At 42.3% G+C, this 19,132-nt stretch overlaps 1 protein-coding gene across 2 annotated transcripts in view; it reads left to right on the top strand.

The window, feature by feature from the left end:
* Positions 1–19,132, top strand: part of ARMC2 (armadillo repeat containing 2) — a 130,295-nt gene that overhangs the window by 63,059 nt on the left and 48,104 nt on the right. For both annotated transcript variants that reach the window (XM_011952823.1, XM_011952822.1), the window contains 3 exons: positions 743–845; positions 2,164–2,387; positions 18,851–18,996. In XM_011952823.1, coding sequence (XP_011808213.1) covers positions 743–845; positions 2,164–2,387; positions 18,851–18,996 — 473 coding nt within the window. The remainder of the gene's footprint in view (positions 1–742; positions 846–2,163; positions 2,388–18,850; positions 18,997–19,132) is intronic.

Raw genomic sequence — 19,132 nt, 5'->3', positions numbered from 1 at the left:
ATAAATATGAGACTTGGCTGGGCGTGTTAGCTCACACTTGTAATCTCAACACTGGGAGGCTGAGGTGAGAGGATTGTTTGAGCCTGCTAGTTTGAGACCAGCCTGGGCAACATCTCTACCAAAAAAAGTTGAAAAAGTTAGCCAGGCATGGTGGCACATGCCTATAGTCCCAGCTGCTTTGGCGGCAGAGGCAAGAGGATTGATTGAGCCCACGAGTTCAAGGCTGCAGTGAGCTGTGATGGCGGCATCACAGCACTCCAGCCTGGGGGGAAGAGTGAGACCCTGTCTCTGAAAAAAAGAAAAGAGAGAGAGGGAGACTTTATGAAGTAAGAAATAAATAAGGAGAACAGATTGGAGGTTCCTCAAGAAACTAAAAATAGAGCTGCTGTATGATCTGGCAACCCCACTGCTAGGTATATACTCAGAAGAAAAGAAATCAATATATCGAAGAGATATCTGCACTCCTATGTTTATTCCACACTGTTTACAATCTCCAAGATCTGTCATTAAAATGTTTATTCTAAAGATCATTTATATTGTATTTACTATAATTGAGTTAATTAGATACCACAGTTAGCAAATATGTGGTCTAAATTTTTCAAAGTTGATTTCTTTAGAACTTTTCTTCATGCTTAAAAATACTCTTGCTGTACTTTAAAAATAGATGTTTGTGGTTTATTTTTTTAAAATACAGCATGTCTTTATTTCCTTCTGCAATAGAGATGTGTTTCTTTCTCTGCAGCTTAAAGTGAGTAGAAAGAATCTTCTTAATGTCTGCAAACTTATATTTAAAATTAGCAGGAATGAGAAGAATGATTCTTTGATTCAAAATGACAGCATTCTGGGTGAGTGTCATTCAGTGCTACTATTGAGCAAATGTACTTGAGTAAAAATTAGATGTCTGGAGAGAAAATGTATAATCAATGATAGCAGGAATATTTTGTTTTCTAGAAACATGCAGAAGTTTTGCGATGCTCATTTTTACTTTGTCCTTCTCTGTTTTCCACATTCAGTTGAATGCATCCTGTGGTAGTTTGCTCTTTTCTTTCAACACCTGTAGTAACATTGTGTGACTTACAAAGTGTTCCCCATTTAAGCATTCATTTCCTGGACTTGGATTTAATATATAGAAAAATGCATGTAATAGTACTTGGCATAATTGAAAATTTTAGTCTTTAATATACTAGGAATGACTGAAAGTTGAAAGATATCTATCACTGTTATAGAAACCTGACATCACAATGTTTCACATTTATAGGTAAGAAGTTTTATTACACCTTATCTAGCTCATGCCTAATTTTTTGTTGTACTTCTAAAAAATTAAGATACCTAGTTACCTAAATGGAAATGTTTTTATGAATTAATATTGCTGATACAAGAAGAGAAGATACAAAGTATCTCCCATGCAGCAACATGGAAAATATTTTGAGTTCTCTTTTTGCAACATAGGATAAATTATCTTTTCATCTTTCTTTGCCCCTAGCAGACAGGGACAAAACCAGTACTGAAAGAAATGTCTAATGTTGAATCAACTAATTAAGAATTGTAGACTGAAAACAATCATCGCATGGGCATTAATATAATTAAATGTGAGATATGCATTATTAACCTTATTGGATTTGCCTGGATTACTCATAAAACCAAGTAGTGGTATGTTATTGAACAAATGTGTTCTTCAGTTGTCTTGGGAAAAGGATAGGTGTTGTATTCAAGTTATCCTTTTCTAGGGTGATTGAGATTTTTTTAAGCTCCTATCATGGATTTCCCACTAATAATACAGCAACAAATATATTCTTAAAGACTTATTGAAATTTAACTCTTAAATTTGTTAAATTATTAGTATTCTATGACTCAAAATTTTTGTAACAAAAAATAAAGGCCAATAAATAATTAGTAAGAGGCAAGGAATGACATTAATTAAAATAATACTTTATGTTATTTATTAATAATCCTATCCTTTTGCTGAAATTACTATTACAGAGATTTGTCTTAGCTAAAAGTAAGCTTTTCTCTTTATACGACATAACTCTTAACAAGCACTTGAATGTAGATTTTGGTAAACATATTTTACAAAGTGTATTTTATGTTCACACACAGCTTATTTAATATATTTATCTCCTGCTGTTATACTCAGACATTTATAATAATTCATCCCTTTGACAGAATCATTGTTGGAGGTACTAAGAAGTGAAGACCTGCAAACTAACATGGAAGCTTTTTTATACTGTATGGGGTCTATAAAGTTCATTTCTGGAAATCCAGGATTTCTTAATGAAATGATCAGCAAAGATGCTGTGGAAATACTGATAAATTTGATAAACCAAATAAATGAGAACACCGAGAAATGTGGTACATGTTTGCCTAATTCGGGCCACTTGCTAGTCCAGGTAAGTGTTTTACTTGAAAAGATTAGACGTGTAAAATTAGTTTTCACATTGCCTAATGCCAGTTTTAAAAGAATGGCATGCAAGAGGCCCCTATAGCCAGGTGTGGGTGCCCGGCCTCCAAGGGCAGCAGCCACAGCCCACCTCCACCCCATGAGGACCTGGTGCCTGTTGTCCTGGACGGGCTATTCTTTGGTTACCAGAGCAGCTCTCTACACAGCATGCACTTTCACTGCCCTGCAGAGAAAGCAGGCCTGGAAGAAGGGAAAAGCTGTACCTCTCTGCAAAACAATTGCATGTTAGAGTCAAATTTTAGCAGGCTGTTTAGTGTTGAAGATGGGCCTGGCCTGGAGATGATTTATGATGATTGGTAGCTAATGTCATTACTCTTGTATCTTCAGTAAGAAACAGAAGGTAATGGGATTGAGTGGACAGTCATTGAGGTGGGTATGTAGATACCAGGCAGCTCTGAGACTGTAGGAATGCAGGGAACAAAACTGGATGCACTGAATATAAACAGAGCAGGTAGACCAGTTTTGTTATGTGTTAGGGTTTTATTGCTTACGTTGTGGCAGATTAAATTTCATAGTTAAATTATTTTCACTGGAGCTGCTCTGGCTTGGATACTCTTTTTTAGATGAGATTTTATCTTTAATAGCATTTGTATGTCAAATAATAGCATCTTTGATGTAATAATTCATAGGATTTGAAATGTGCTTGTCAATTAATGAGGATTGAGCACTCAGAGCACTCTAAGCTATTAGGAAACTTAAAAATTAGATTTAGGCCCTGTCTTCAAGATGCTTAAAGTATTTGGATGATTATTAATTTTGGACTTTGTGGTCTGTCTCCATTTTGAATAAGATTGTGAAAACCTCTTTGAGTCATAAATGTGCACAATTTTTCTGTATGCCCTGTTTTGGCTAGGAAGACTTCAGAAACATTTTCCATGCTCCCAGTGTTATTGAATCATTCAATTTTTTTTTCCTCAATGAAAATAGTAATTTCTGATTATAGAATAATTATATTTCCTGTTAAAATGCTGAAAAGTATAAGAAAGAATATAAAAATCACATGCAATGCTTTCACCCTGAGATAACACCTCCAGCATTTTGGTGGTCATTTATATACATGTACATAATTTAATAGAATTCTCACTTTTTAAATAACCTGTTACTTTTAATAGTCACTTTTTTTTTGTTTTCTGTCATTCTCTTCCCTCCTTGTTTCTCCTTAGCATTGTTCACACTGATGTGTTCAGCACCTTTTAATACACACACAGGATTTAATAAATGGAATATTCTATGCCCTTCTCTCTCCTCATTTAACAATACGTAGTAAAAATCCCTTGAGTAAAAAACCCTAAAAACTTACTTAATTTTTCTTAACAATTGCATAATATTCTGTGATTAGGATATATCTCAAATTCTCAACCATTCCCATATTGAGATATTCACTCTGTTTTAAATTTTTATGTAACAGCTTATGGGATTCTTGTCTAGTTAATCTCTTTCCAACCCCATCTTATACACATAAAAATGTTTGCCGGCCGGGCGCGGTGGCTCAAGCCTGTAATCCCAGCACTTTGGGAGGCCGAGACGGGCGGATCACGAGGTCAGGAGATCGAGACCATCCTGGGTAACACGGTGAAACCCCGTCTCTACTAAAAATACAAAAACTAGCCAGGCGAGGTGGCGGGCGCCTGTAGTCCCAGCTACTCGGGAGGCTGAGGCAGGAGAATGGCGTGAACCCGGGAGGCGGAGCTTGCAGTGAGCTGAGATCAGGCGACTGCACTCCAGTCCGGTCAACAGAGGGAGACTCCGCCTCAAAAAAAAAAAAAAAAATGTTTGCTGTTTGCATCAACTATGTCACGGTGTGTGTGTGTGTGTGTGTGTACGCGCGCGCGCGCATGTGTGCACAGTTGAGTGTTACTGTGACCAAAAATATATCAAATCAAGAAAGGGGACCTCTGGTGTGCACATACAATATATTGCTGCCTGTGTTACTCTTTTATTTCCGTTTTCCCTGGATTCAGCATCCTCAGGTGCAACCTGATTCAACAGGTCAGATCCCCCCTCCTTTCCTGACATTTGTGTCCCCTACCTCTAGGGGACACTGTAGAAGTTCCTCCTCACTGCCCACCACTTGCCACCACCTGATGGCAGTGGGCTCTGTCATTGTCTCCAAAGCCTTCCTTGAAACCAGCCTAAGGCCTGGCATGTGTGGCCCATACCCCTGTCTAGCAGGAGAAAATGGAGCCCATGATGGCATCCACCTGAACTTACTCCAGCTGTGGTCACCAAATGCCATTTGTATCAACTGTATCACTGTGTGTTTACAGATTTGGGGAGGAAGGAGACATTGTTTTAGTCTTTATCATTTGCAGAATTCCCTGAATGGGACACTTCCTCATATTTAGTGAAAACGAAAACTGTTTTGTATCATACGAATGATAAAATGTAAACAACAAGACTTCACTCCAAGAGCAGATGAAAGTCTCTGCTTTTTTTTTTTTTGAGATGGAGTCTTGCTCTGTGCCCAGGCTGGAGTGCAGTGGCACAGTCTCGGCTCACTGCAAGCTCCACCTTCCGGGTTTCACACCATTCTCCTGCCTCAGCCCCCGAGTAGCTGGGACTACAGGCGCCCACCACCACACCTGGCTAATTTTTTGTATTTTTAGTAGAGATGGGGTTTCACCGTGTTAGCCAGGGTGGTCTCGATCTCCTGACCTCGTGATCTGCCTGCCTCGGCCTCCTGAAGTGCTGGGATTACAGGCGTGAAACACCGCGCCTGGCCGAAAGCCTCTTTTGTGGCTTTTGTGAATGTGTAACACTGACTGACTTTTCACCAGCCGGTTCATGTGCAAATTCAGCCAGACAGATCTGGCCACAAGCAGAAGTGTCTGTTTACACCAGCTTTGAGAACCTGGTAACTCCAGCTCAGGAGGCTTTATTTTTTTATTTTTTTTTATTTTTGAGACAAAAAGCCTGTCACCCAGGCTGGAATGCAATGGTGTGACCTCGGCTCACTGCAACCTCTACCTCCCAGGTTCAAGCGGTCCTCCTGCCTCAGCCTCCTGAATAGCTGAGATTACAGGCGCCCACCACCACATCCGGCTAATTTTTTTTTTTTTTTTGTATTTTTAGTAGAGACAGGGTTTCGCCATGCTGGCCAGGCTAGTCTCAAATTCCTGACCTCAGGTGATCTACCCACCTTGGCCTCCCAAAGTGCTGGGATTATAGGTATGAGTTACTGTGCCTGGCCAGGAGGCATTTTTAAAAGCGGCTTTTTTCAATTGAAAAGATAAATAGGCCGGGCGCGGTGGCTCAAACCTGTAATCCCAGCACTTTGGGAGGCCGAGACGGGCGGATCATGAGGTCAGGAGTTTGAGACCATCCTGGCTAACACGGTGAAACCCCGTCTCTACTAAAAAAAAATACAAAAACCTAGCCAGGCATGGTGGCGGCCTCAGCTCACTGCACTCCAGCCTGGGTGACAGAACGAGACTCCTTCTCAAAAAAAAAAAAAAAAAAAGAAAAGATAAATAAATTACTTATGGCTGTAGTAAGAATAAAATAATGTCTGCCAGCCAGAGAGAACATGACGAGGGCAAAAAAGATACAAGCAGGCCACATCTAGTGGTGTGACTGCTTTTCTTCTACAACTTTCAACCCCAAGAACCTCAGTAGTTTTGGAACACTTTCTGGGGACCTCATATTACAAAACTTCGCTTGCTTTAACATCTGGCACAGCATTAGAGTCATCTTGTTTTCCAAAAGCAGTTCCATTGGACGCATGGAAAGAGTGGAAAACATCTTCCAAAGCTGGACGTTGAAGATTGTGCAGGATTTGGGAAACTAGAATAAAGGGGAAAGGATGTTGAACACTCAAGTGGGAAATAAATAAGGTGTGTTTGGGAGGTACTGAAGAGGTAGGGCTGTCTAGAGTAGAGATTCTGTGTGGGCATCTTGGAAGGTGAGATTCAGAAGGTACAGCCATGAGTCTTGAATACCAGCTGCCAAGAGTGGGCTTGGGGCAACAAGGAGCAGTTGGAGGTGAGTGCATGGGGGGACGAGATGAGATCAGAGTGGCAGAAAGATGAATGTGCACAAAATGTGAAACTGATAAAGACCCAATAGCTGAAAAGTGATGGGAGGAGAACGTATCCGTGGCACATGACAGATTGGAGGGCTAAGATCTCAAGCACAGCAGCCCTAGTTAACAGGCATTGCTACAGTTAGATTTTAGACTGATTAGAATGGAGATAAAGGAATGGGTATGAAGGAAAAGCTCCTTCAAAGCACATGGGCTAATGTTGCTTAGAGGGGAAAAAAAAAAAAACAGTGCTGAACTTCGGAAGGTCTTCTTTGTGTTGTTTCTTACATATATGTGTCTGTATGGCTGTATGCATTAATATATGTTTATCACCTGGTGGCTGAAATCAAGAGACACTCATTGCACAAGTTTTGTGGTGTGGCTGCTCTGTGCCAGGCATGTTCTGGGTGGTAAGACAGGAGAGCTGCCAGTAGGCACCTACTTTTTTGATGATCCCTATATCCAGATAATAGTATTCCAATGCTTATTCTTCTGCAAAATTATGGTACTTCCACATGGCCAACATTGCATTCAGTTCTGCATGTCAGACATGTAATAGCATTTTGAGAAAGACAAGATACTCAGAGAAACTGGGTGCTGCCACCTGTGCATCAAGTCAAAGTGTGAATAGTCCCAGGCTGGCAGAACTGGAGATGCGAGTTTGTCTGTAAAGTCATAAGAGTAAAGCAGGTTAAACTGTGCATGTTCACTGAACTCCAGAACCCTAGAATTTAGGGGGAGCTCCCTGGAACTTGGAAAAAGAGAAATATAGGCCAACTAACAGGCAGGGCCCCTAAATGCCAGTAGTAAATTGCACCACTAGGGAGGTGGCACAGATGGAAAGAGGAGCTTGTCAGTGTTGCTCTAGAATGGATTATCATGAGGTGTTAGGGTTCATCTGTGGCCTTTGAAAAGCAGCAGTTGAGCAGGCATGACACAGGAGCTGAAGGAAACTCCTGGAGTCACTTCCATCTGAAAGTCTATTTTGGTCTCCCTGGTGCCCTTTCCTGGAGAACAGAGAAGAGTCTTCTGTCTATGTCACAATCACAACCAAGCCCAAATTCTCCCAGTGTCTCCTTTGTCCTCTGTGTCTTGAGAACATCATGTACAAAGCTGCTTTGCTGTAATTGAAGGAAATCTCAATGTACTTACGTTAACAGCTAGGTAATTTATAGGTGGACAATGTAACTATTAGAGCTCAGATTGACTTGAACTTTCATGCCTGTTTTTTGGATTCACTTGTACTTCCAATCTGTTTTTTCTTTACAGTCTGACCCACTTGATTTTGAATTCAATTCTTAGAGAAATGTATTCTTTCCCTGCTTTAGATATACTATTTTTGAAGTTAAAACTGTTCTGCAGCACCCCAGGTAACATGGTTTGCTTTTCCTCCCCGCAGCCCCCACCCCTACTTCTCTGGCCCTTAAGCCTGCAGACACCTCCCTAGCGGCTCCCACAAATCCAGATCCTCTCCCCCTTGCTCAGTACCATACCACTGTCATGTTCTTCCTTTTTCTAAATAGAAGTCTCTCAGGAAGGTCGGTCCTCCCACCTCATCAGTCCTGTCCTTCCTTCACTTGGTTCCTTCCTTTTGTTTTTAGGGTTTAGGGTATAGGAAAGTGTATTGAACAAAGAGAGCTGACTCAGAAAATTTGAGCCTGGAGAGTTCAGAACATGATAAATGATAGTATCGTGAATAGAATTAGAGAGTTATAGACAGGAATGGATTTGGTGAGAGGAGGAAAGAAAATTATGGGAAGAAAATTGTGTAATTAGCTTTATTTTTATTTTTTAATTTTTAATTTTAATTTTAATTTTTATTTTCTTTTGAGATAGAGTCTCACTCTGTCGCCCAGGCTGGAGTGCAGTGGTGCAATCTCGGCCCACTGCAACCTCTGCCTCTCGAGTTCAAGTGATTCTCCTGTCTCTGCCTCCAGAGTAGCTAAGATTAAAGGCACGTGCCACCATACCCGATTACATTTTGTATTTTTAGTACAAAACTAAAATTGTTTAGTAGGTCTCTAGTAGAAACAGGGTTTCACCATGTTGGCCAGACTGGTCTCGAACTCCTGACCTCAAGTGATTCACCCACCTCAGCCTTCCAAAGTGCTGGGATTACAGGTGTGAGCTACTGCTCCTGGCTGAAATTAGCTTTAATATAAAACTTTCAGATGCCAGCAGAATAGCCATGCAGGCCTGTCGAGTAGGAAGTAGGAGGTATGAGCTGAGGCTTAGAAGGGAAGGTAAGACCAAAAATACAGATTCAGGGTCATCTACATGGAGGTGATGGTTGAAGGCAGAAAAGACAATGAAATTATCCAAGGAGAGAGTAGAGAAAAGAGCAGAGGGACTGACGACGATTGTGTGAAATGGCCTCATTTGTGGAATGGAAAGAGAAAAGGAAGTGACCAGGAAATGAAGGGCAATGTACAAGAGTAGAGATTTTCTCCGAAAGGATGGGTCAGTTTTGGCAAATGCTGCAGAGAGCGTGTAGGGGAAGAGGAATCCCGCCACTTTGGAGCAGTGTGAATAGGCGAGTGAGGGCTGTGAGGGGCCGTCTCCTAGGGCAACAGTGTGCTCTCTTGCTCTCTCTCAATCTTACATAATTCTTTATCTCTGTATTTTTAAATTAAAAGATGTTTTGATATACTTGATTTTTTTTTTTTTTTTTTAAATTTCTGAGCCCTAGAGTGAGCTCCCCACTTTGGCTGAGCTGAGCTCAATCCTGTATTCAGTGTTTGCCACAGGAACCCTGATGGTTCATTCAACCCTGGACTGTGTTGGGGCAGGCCCAGTGCTGCCGCCCTACATGGTCCAGTGAGGAGAGCACTGCACTGGAGCCCCCAGCCTGAGCTGGCCGCTCAGCTGGGACACTGAGCCCGGCTTACCCTCTGAGCCTCACTTTCCTGTCTCTAAAGTGCTGACTATGCCTGCCTTAAAGGGCAGCTGGGAAATGAAATGAGATGATCCAGTAAAGCGCCCTTAACAGGGCAAGGTACATGGTGGGCACTCACCAGAAAGCCATTCAATAAAATAAGATCAGAATTACCCAAACCTGAAGGTTCAAAGAGCAATTCCTTGTGATAGGATAAAAACGTAATCACAAGAAATTAAGAAGACAGAGTCCAGGATGGATTTCAAATCTTTAATCTTTTTGTTGTTTGGGCTTTGATAAGCAATGTGGAGAAGAGCGCCAAAGAGAAACTACACTTGGACGAGGGTGTTAAGAGTAATGTATGAGATTCTGGGTAAATGATGGACCCCAATTCTCAGAGCCTGCTATTCTCTGCTTCAAGATTTGGGGGATTTAAGAGAGGCCTTCAACTGAAGTCTGGGGATTTGACCAAGCAGTGACTTAAGTTATTATTAGTAATTAAGGACTGTATCAAGGTGGCTGGGGTCTTTTAAATCTTGCTTTAGTTATGTTCAGTAGTTTTAAATGTAGAGATTAATGCATTTGTATTTAGGTGTTTAGATAATTATAAGTATGCGTACTTATGCTGGAAATTATGTTAATTCTTTCTGTTGCGCAACCCCGCCTGTTGGAAGCCTGCCTCTTCAGACTGTGGAATCAGAAGCAAGGTAGCAGTGTCTACCAGTAGAACTTTGCTCTGATTGTTGGAGGAAGTAAACTGCATACCTATAAAATGGCAGCAAATGGCCCCATGATTTATTCCTAAGTTCTTACAGATAATATTTTTGGAGATTTGATAATTTAAATCAAATTTAAAGCATTTATTTTGAAGGTTTTGCTTGAATAGCAAGCAGCAGATGAGGTTTTTAATTTTCTTATTGTTTTAATTAAGGTATAATCTATATCCAGTGACATGCTTAGATCTTATATGTTTGATGAGTTTGACAAAAGTAGAAAGCCACATAGCCCCTACCCTTATCAAGATACAGAAGGTTTCTGTCACCTCAGAAATTTCCTCCCACCTCTTCTCATTAATCCTCATTCTTCTACCCTCCTCCCAGAGGGAACCATTTTTCTGATCTCTTTCACCATAGATAAGCTCTGCCTGTTCTAAAACTTTATATAAATGGAATATACAGCATGTACCCTTTTGTGTCTGGTACCTTTTTAAACTTTTATTTTGAACTAAGTATAAATTCACAAGATTTTGCAAAAATAGTACCGAGAGGTCCTGTGTACCCATCACCCGGCTCCTCCCGGTGGTGATATCTTACATAACTATTGTACATTATCAAACCCAGGAAATTGATATGGATATGCCGTAGTTACCTAGAGTACTATATCTGGCTTATTTTGCTTAGCATATTGTTTTTGAGATTCGATGGAGCATTTTTAGGGGCTAGTCTTTGGTATTGATCACTATACTGGCTAATTTTTATTTTGTTTTTGTTTTTAGAGATGGAGTCTTGCTCTGTCGCCCAGGCTGGAGTGCAGTGGTGTGATCTCGGCTCACTGCAACCTCCCCCTCCCAGGTTCAAGCAGTTCTGCCTCAGCCTCCTGAGTAGAGGGGATTACAGGCGCATGCCGCCACTTTTTCAATGATGTATTTGTTAATAAGAAGGGGACAGCTATTTTCTACTTATGGGGTTTCCTTCCTATAAAAGAACTGCCAGCAGCATAACTAACCACTCACGTGCACAGTTGCCACGAGAGAGTAGGCATTCGGGGCCCAGGTTCTTCCTCTTCCCTTCTCTTCCCTTTCCTAGGAAGGAGCTATCTATAGGCAATTCATGTTCTCTGATTTTCCAGGGACAGCAGATCTGAAGATCTGAGAAGACTCAGAGACCTAAACATGTAATGCCTTGGGTTTTTTACTTGGAAATAAGAGACTAAGGAGGATGGGGATGGGGAGAAAGTTATCACCGTGGTTGGAGGATGTGGCTTATAGCTGAGGCAGGCATGCTTTCTAATCCTGAGCCCTAGAATTAGATTTACTCACCCAGTCACAGACCTCGTCTGTCCCTGGAGGAGCAGAACACCTGTGTTGTGATGGCAGCTCACTTCTAAAAGAGGAAGAGAAAAGAGGGACCAGGTAGGGGCTGGACTGGGAGTGTCCGATTCCTCTCCCAAGCTCACCAATCAGGAAGTGAGGGTAGTGGATGGCCAGGAGTGTTATGCTAAAAGACAGATTGGCCGGGCACGGTGGCTCAAGCCTGTAATCCCAGCACTTTGGGAGGCCGAGACGGGCGGATCACGAGGTCAGAAGATCGAGACCATCCTGGCTAACACGGTGAAACCCCGTCTCTACTAAAAATACAAAAAAAAAACTAGCCGGGCGAGGTGGCGGGCGCCTGTAGTCCCAGCTACTCCGGAGGCTGAGGCAGGAGAATGGTGTAAACCCGGGAGGCGGAGCTTGCAGTGAGTTGAGATCCGGCCACTGCACTCCAGCCTGGGAGACAGAGCCAGACTCCGTCTCAAAAAAAAAAAAAAGACAGATCAAGGGTGGGAAATGAGGCTCCTATCGTGTCTGAGGAGAGCCATTTGCTCTCCATTAGTGCTCTGCCTGCTCAGCCTCCTTTCTTCACTGTAGATATATTAGTTGTGGCAGTAAGGAAATGTCACTAACTTTAGCATTTAATTGTGAATAGTGGTTTCATCGCTTGGTAAGTCTTAATGCACTATCTTTTTCAGACTCCTTTTTCTTGTTTTGCTGCATTGCCATTCTAAATTGTTTGTATGATATTCAAAATTTCTCCTGTATTGATACATACATAGCCACAGCTGGAAGAATCAGATACCTACTCATTTTAGTGAGGTAACTGACATAGAGGCAGTAAATGAAGAAACAACAATAAACAGAGCCAAAGGGTTTAAGGAGGACAGAAGCATTTCCTGCTAAGTCGGACACCCATGGTAGGGAGGTGCCAAGTAGGCCTGTGTAGCCAGGCACTGAGTGTTATCAAGGATTCTTAATTAATATTACCTTCATATGCATATATCTTAATGAATTCGAATAAAAGCTTAGAAATGCTTGTTACCAGTGATTTCACATGTCTAGCAGCATCTTGTCATTGGTTTCTTTTGTCTCAGAACTGTACAAATCATATATGAGACAATATGAAACTGCTTGGGTTACCACACAGGCTCTGGTTTTGGCATATATGTGGCCTCAATTGGGCACAAATTCAAAGAAATGATGTGCTTTTATTAATAGAGGGAGATGGTTTAGCTGAGGTTGGAAAATAGTGGCTTTGGTCATAAATCATTTCACACTGTTTGTGGTCTCTGGCGGCTGCGTTTATTCTTTTACATCATCAGTGGGAAGTCAACCATTTTGCAGTTGGCAGTTAAGTTGAGACAAAGCTCGAGGGATTTCAGTTGTGGATATTCCAGATGATTGCAAAATGTTTTTAGAGACCAGTGCCAAATAGAGTAGGGAGGCAATAGACCAAGAAACGGAGGCCAGGGCACTAGCCTACCTGGGAGCTGATAGACTTCTGAGCTTCAGTGAGTCACAAGCTCCTCTGATCTGGGGCAGCTCTGATGGCAGGTTGCCTTCTAGAGCAGAATCTGGTGAGTTCCTTGAGGATGAAGTACTCTGATGGAGGAAGGGCACAGAGGGGAAAGAGAGGGCCATCCACTCTGGACATGATCAGTGTGTGTGGAGGTTGCCCCACCTTGCGCCCACCCACTGCAGTGGAGAACGCAGGAATGAGACCACAGCTGCTGGGCCTGTGTTGTGTCCTCAAGTCCAGTGATCCAAGTCAGGAGACCCACGCCTCCGCTTTTTTTTTTTTTTTTCCTTGAGACAGAGTCTGACTGTGTCACTCAGGTTGGAGCACAGTGGTGCGATCAAAGGCATGGCTCACTGCAGCCTCAGCCTCTGGGGTTCAGGTGATTCTCCTGCCTCAGCCATGAGAGTCGCTGGGATTACAGACCTGAGCCACTGGGCCCAGCCCCATATTTTAAGACAAAGATTTCTTGTGTTTGCTAAGGTTTCTCAACTAATTAATAGTTGAAAACACAATTTGAAATTGATAATTAAGTACCTATAGTCAACTTGAAAAAAAAAAGCTAAAGCTTTTGAGTTCTCATTTTACTGTATTAAAATGTAGTTGTGCATTTATGAATGATCTAATTTCTTCTTAGTACATTTTTTCTCTTTAAAATGGGTCTCCCAATACTGACTGCACAATGAAAACGTTGAGGCTTACATAATTCAGTGTGAGCTGGGTAGCTTTGCCAACTTTCCGGGTGTTTTACCTGACTGAGGGTGGTACCTCAGTTATGATCAAAGAATTTGGGGAACGTGGAAAGAAGCTGCCTCAGAAAAGTGAGCACCTGAAAGTTGTCGAGTGTAGCTCAGTCATTTTTCAGCAGTAGATTAGTAACCAGAAGCAAAATGGAGTGTTTCTTCCTGGGTATTTGCTAAAACCTTAGTTTCCCTTTTGCCCTAAACATCACCTAACAATTGCTCATAAGCAAGGAAACTTACATTTGTATTAGTCCTCTTTGTGGATTATCAGTGTCATTTTCTTCTCTTTTTTCTTCTTCCTACTGGCTGCCTTCAGGATTGCAAGTCCCACAGGATTGCAAGTTAGGAGATGGGGAAAAAGATAGGAATTAAAGCTTGTGTTTTTCAGTGTGCTATTTCTTGGTGAAATGCTAGTTAAGAGGTTGGGAATTTCTCTACTAAGTCCTTTAGAGACTAAACAAGTATCTAGGTGTTCATTTAACTTAGACTTTTTTAAAGTAAGGGATTTGAGGTGGTTTGAAAGATGATATACAATAAAAAAAAAAAAGTGTTTAAGTTTGTGCATTTATAAATAATACAAATTAGAATAGAAAGTTAAGAAAGAAATGGATGCACACCTCCAAGCATAAAAAGCTTGGGCTTTGGTTAACTCCTGCTTTGGGGGCGGGCCCAGTGGGTGGGCTTTCCTTGGGGGCGGGAAATAAAGACCCTGCTGTAGTGCACAGAACTCATTGATAATTCTCACAGACTTATCTCTGTTCAACTGAGAGTTCTTGTGCTTTTTTTTTTTTTAATTTTGACTTGTATGTAATGAATTCAAAAGTTGGAGCAAAATTCAGAGTTAAATGGGTCGGCTTGGAACTTGCCTTTACTGTGACCACATGATTTAGCTAGACTCTCCTCCCCACACCGCCTCCCCTTTTTTTTTTTGCATTTTTTTCCAGAAAAGGCCACTGGTCTGAGCATTCAGGGCCCCACCATCACCCCACAGTGAGACTGGTGGCTCTCAGAGGTTGGTGACAAGTCTCTCAAGATAGAGGGCCTTCAGAGCTGCGTCTGAATGGTGGCCTCTTCCTGATCCTTCCCCCTCAGGGCTTTAGGCCCTGGTTCACCCAGGCCTCTGCTAAGCTCCTGCACTTTCTTGCCAGAGGTGTCTTAAAGGGAAAAACCTCCCTTTTGTCGCTCCTGTCCCTTCTTTCTTTCTTCCCCCTCCTCATTCCCCTCTTCCTCCACCTTCTCATTCACTCATCCAGCCCTCTGGCAGCTGAACATTTAAGAGCTTTTTATGAGCATATTTGTTGTCCTCTGAGTAGAAAGAGGAGTAAGAAGTGGTTTGTACCCTAGAGGAGCTCACCATGGGAGAGAAGATGCCTGAAGACAAGTGACAATGCTTCTGTGATGGGGGTTGTAGAGGCAGGAACAGGATGCTTTGGTAACTGGAAGAGGAAGCGACTGATCAGCCTCAGAAAGGACTTCATAGAGAAGTTATCTTGAACTGGGTTTTGAAAAATGAGCAGGAGGCCAGGCGCAGTGGCTCATGCCTGTGATCCCAGCACTTTGGGAGGCCGAGGTGGGCAGATCATTTGAGGTCAGGAGTTCAGGACCAGCCTGGCCAACATGCAAAAGCATGTCTCTACTAAAAATATAAAAATTAGCGGGGTGTGGTGGTGCTTGCCTGTAATCCCAGCTACTCGGGAGGCTGAGGCAGGAGAATCACTTGAACCCGGGAGGTGGAGGTTGCAGTGAGCCGAGATTGAGACTCCATCTCGAAAAAGAAAAAAGAAAAATGAGCAGGAGATGGCCAGGGGGAGAAGGGGTGGCAGAGTGTAATTGAGGACACTCTGGACGGAGGAAGCCGCCTATTCAAAGGCATGGCGTCATGAAGGGATGAAGACCTTGTGTAGTGCAGTCTGAAGGATGGCCAGGGTGGTGCAGAGGCAAAGGAGATGAGTTTGGAGGGATGAACGGCACTTCGGAGACTGAGGAACCATTAGGCTATGGGTGCTACTGGCTGGGCTGGAAGTCACAGGAGGCCTTTGAACAGTGAAGGCGTGGCTTTCAGATGCCCCCTCTGGCAGCAGTGAGCAGCTGTGGGGGCGAACTGTGGAAGGAGCCCATCCAGGGGGCTGTAGAGTTTGGGTAAGAGATAAAGTAATCTTAAACTGAACCAGTGACGCTGGTGATGCAGAGAAGGGGTGAACATGTGACCAGTAAGGTGGGGAAAGTGGTAGGGCCTGGGAGGGAGTTTGGGAGCCTAGAAAGGGGCTGCTGTCAGAAATGAGATAGGCTAGAGAACAAATACACAGAGGCCGGTCCCCTTCCAGAGAGTTCATTTTTCTTTCATCCATTATTTTTCACTCCTCTGCTTTGAAACAAATCTTAAAATCTGTCCACCTCAGAGATATTGTCTGCTTAGCCCATAGTGTTCTGATATCCCAGTCTTTCCTTTGTAGATGTTATCCCCTTCATTCATTCCATTAATAAAACCTATTGAGTGCCCACCATGTACCAGGCACTGGACTTGGAGCTGGATGCACAGTGGTGAAAAGGATGAACAAGGTTTATGCCCTTACTGAAGCTTCTAGTCCGGAGGAGTAGAAAGATAGTAAAACATAATATTAAATAACCTAGCATTAAGTAGAGTTTATGGTGGCATATATGGTATGAGATGAAGCTTGATGGTTTGAGAAGGACCAGATCTATTGATCCTTGTAGACCATGGTCAGGGAACTGAATATTATCCTGGGAGCTATGGACAAAAAGCCAGTATGGCTTGGAGTAACAGAAAGCAGAAAGGCTCCTAGGATTCTGGGATGTCTCTGCTTGAGCAGCTAGGTTGATGGTGTCATCTATTGAGCTACTGCTGTGTATTTTTCAAATGCATGGTGTATGTTTCATGCACGTTATTTCTACCAGCACCACAAATGACAAATTTGGAAATATGTGAGGTATTGTATCAACTCAACTGTGTGTATCACATGCAGGTAGGGATTTCAATCAGATGACATGTCACATATAAATGTGGACTTTCTCTCCTGACTTGGGTTATTTATGAAAGTTATGTATGTAGGGCAGAAGAACCTTGCACTCTCTAAACTTTTGCTAATGAGGTGAGAATAAGGCCTGAGAAGGAGAAAAAATTGAGATTGAAACAAGAAAATAAAAGCTCCTAAGGAAACTATGGTCCATTCTGCTGGCAGTGTCCCTTGCCAGAGGTTAGATGTGGGGAGCGTGAGGATGACTATGGACTGGGATGCCCCATCTTTGATGCCTTGGGGCCAGGGAAAAGGAACTATTGGTGTGCAATGACTGGAATGGGTATTTCATGGTTTCCTATGGTGTCCGTCTGCCTGGGAGTCACACAGGCATCTGTACTCTTCGGTCTCCATGGAAGAGAGTTTTGAGACATCCTCTGAATTAATGTAAACCAGTAGTGCTCCAGTGCCTAGGCTGTCTCAGGAGAAGAGGTATAAAGGGGGTCATATGATGAGACTTTTCCATTTTATGACAGCAATGGAATTCCTAGAATGGTTCATTAGTCTTCACAAAAGATTGATTCCTGGCTGGGCGCAGTGGCTCACACCTGTGATCCCAGAGGTTTGGGAGGCTGAGGTGGTTGGATCACTTGAGGCCAGAAGTTCGAGACCAGCCTGGCCAACATGGTGAAACCTTATCTCTACTAAAAATACAAAAATTAGCCAGGCATGGTGGCATGCGCCTGTAATTCCAGCTACTTGGGAGGCTGAGGCACTAGAATTGCTTGAATGGGGGAGGCAGAGGTTGCAGTGAGCCAAGATCCTGTCACTGCACTCCAGCCTGGATGACAAATGGTGACTCTGTCTCCAAAAAAAAAAAGAAAAAAAAAAAGTCAATTCCTTAGCTTAGACGACTACATTGTTATATTGTGCAGATCTGTGGAGTTAAGTGGAATACTCAAGTAGTTTGTTTCACCTCCAGTGTTTGGGATATCTGAAACTTTCAGGGAAGAATTTACAGAATCATTGTATAATTGAATCGATTGCAAAAGACTTGTACACATTTATTTGAAGCATTTTTTTAAACATTTTCTGTGTTTTCAGGGTAGTCAGTTATATTTTAATGTATCTTTTTGTTGCCGTTGTTATAAGGAAAAACTAATCACATCATCTTAAGAATTGTTTTTAGAAGTTTATATACTATGGCTATAATGATGCTTTATGTTTACATGATGCTTTACAGTATTAGATAAGTAATAAAAACAGTGCTACATGGTTCCATTTGCTACACACAACCCCCCCACCCCCAGAGGTGAGCAGTGCTTGTCACCCGCTTTTCACAGATGAGGAAATGGGGAAGTGGAGGAAGGAGTGGCTGCCCCTAGGCACTTCACTAGGAAGAGATATGGGACTTGAATCCCTGTCATTTGACTCTAACGTGATGGCAGCAATGCTCATCTCATTGAATCCTTACAACTACTAGGCAAGTATCATCACCTCTACTTTACTGAATGAGAAAAATGACTCTGGGAGGTTAAGTAACTAACCCAGGCTGATGGGTGGTGGGGCTGAACTGGCCCTTAACCAGTAGCTTGCCTGCAGTGTCCCACAAGGAAGGAGCACACTGCATATTAAAATTATTACATAACAACATTCATTTTATGATTTACTGAACTCTTCTTGACTCTTTGGCAAAGGTAAAGTAGATGCTTTCTTGAATTTTATAAGACAAATTTGTGAGATCTTAATACTTGCCTCTTGGGAGAGAATGAGAGTAAAGATCTTAAATATTCCTTGGCCACATCATTATCTGATGCTATTTATGAAAGCATAGAACAATCAGACAAGAATACCTATAAAATTGAAAAAAAAAAAAAAAAAGAAAAACAGAACAAAAAGTTTCTAATCTGCAGAACTGACGTGGCTATCACAGGGTCAGCTGAAGATCTTAGGACTGTTAAACCTAGATGATGATTTGTTTAACCCTGGGTTTGGGGTATACCAATTGCTTACAAAGATTAATATTTCATTCTTTACTTTCATTCAACCAGATTAGGCTTTCTTTGTTTTCATTTGTTGCTACTTGTGCTGGTGGGAGAGGCATAGCGGGAGCTTCACTTAGCTACTGATATAAGGAAATTTATGAGATGAATTGTACTCTGCTGCTTCTTGTGGTTATATTTCTTCAGTTTAAAAAATAAATGGCACAAGCATGCTTTTATCCTAGGTGACTGCTACGTTGAGAAACTTGGTTGATTCACCATTAGTAAGAACTAAGTTCCTAAGCATCAGTGCCCTTCCCCAGCTCTGCACGGCGATGGAACAGTACATGGGTGACAAGGACGTCTGTACCAATATTGCCAGAATATTCAGGTAGGTAGACTAAGACGTGAAGTAGCCTTACAAAAATGCTAATGCGGGCCGGGCGCGGTGGCTCAAGCCTGTAATCCCAGCACTTTGGGAGGCCGAGACGGGCGGATCACGAGGTCAGGAGATCGAGACCATCCTG

The sequence above is a fragment of the Colobus angolensis genome, unplaced genomic scaffold, assembly GCF_000951035.1.
Source record: "Colobus angolensis palliatus isolate OR3802 unplaced genomic scaffold, Cang.pa_1.0 Scaffold35, whole genome shotgun sequence".
Classification (NCBI taxonomy): Eukaryota; Metazoa; Chordata; class Mammalia; order Primates; family Cercopithecidae; genus Colobus; species Colobus angolensis.
The sequence above is the reverse complement of the archived record's forward strand: the minus strand, read 5'-3'. Positions and strand labels throughout refer to the sequence as shown.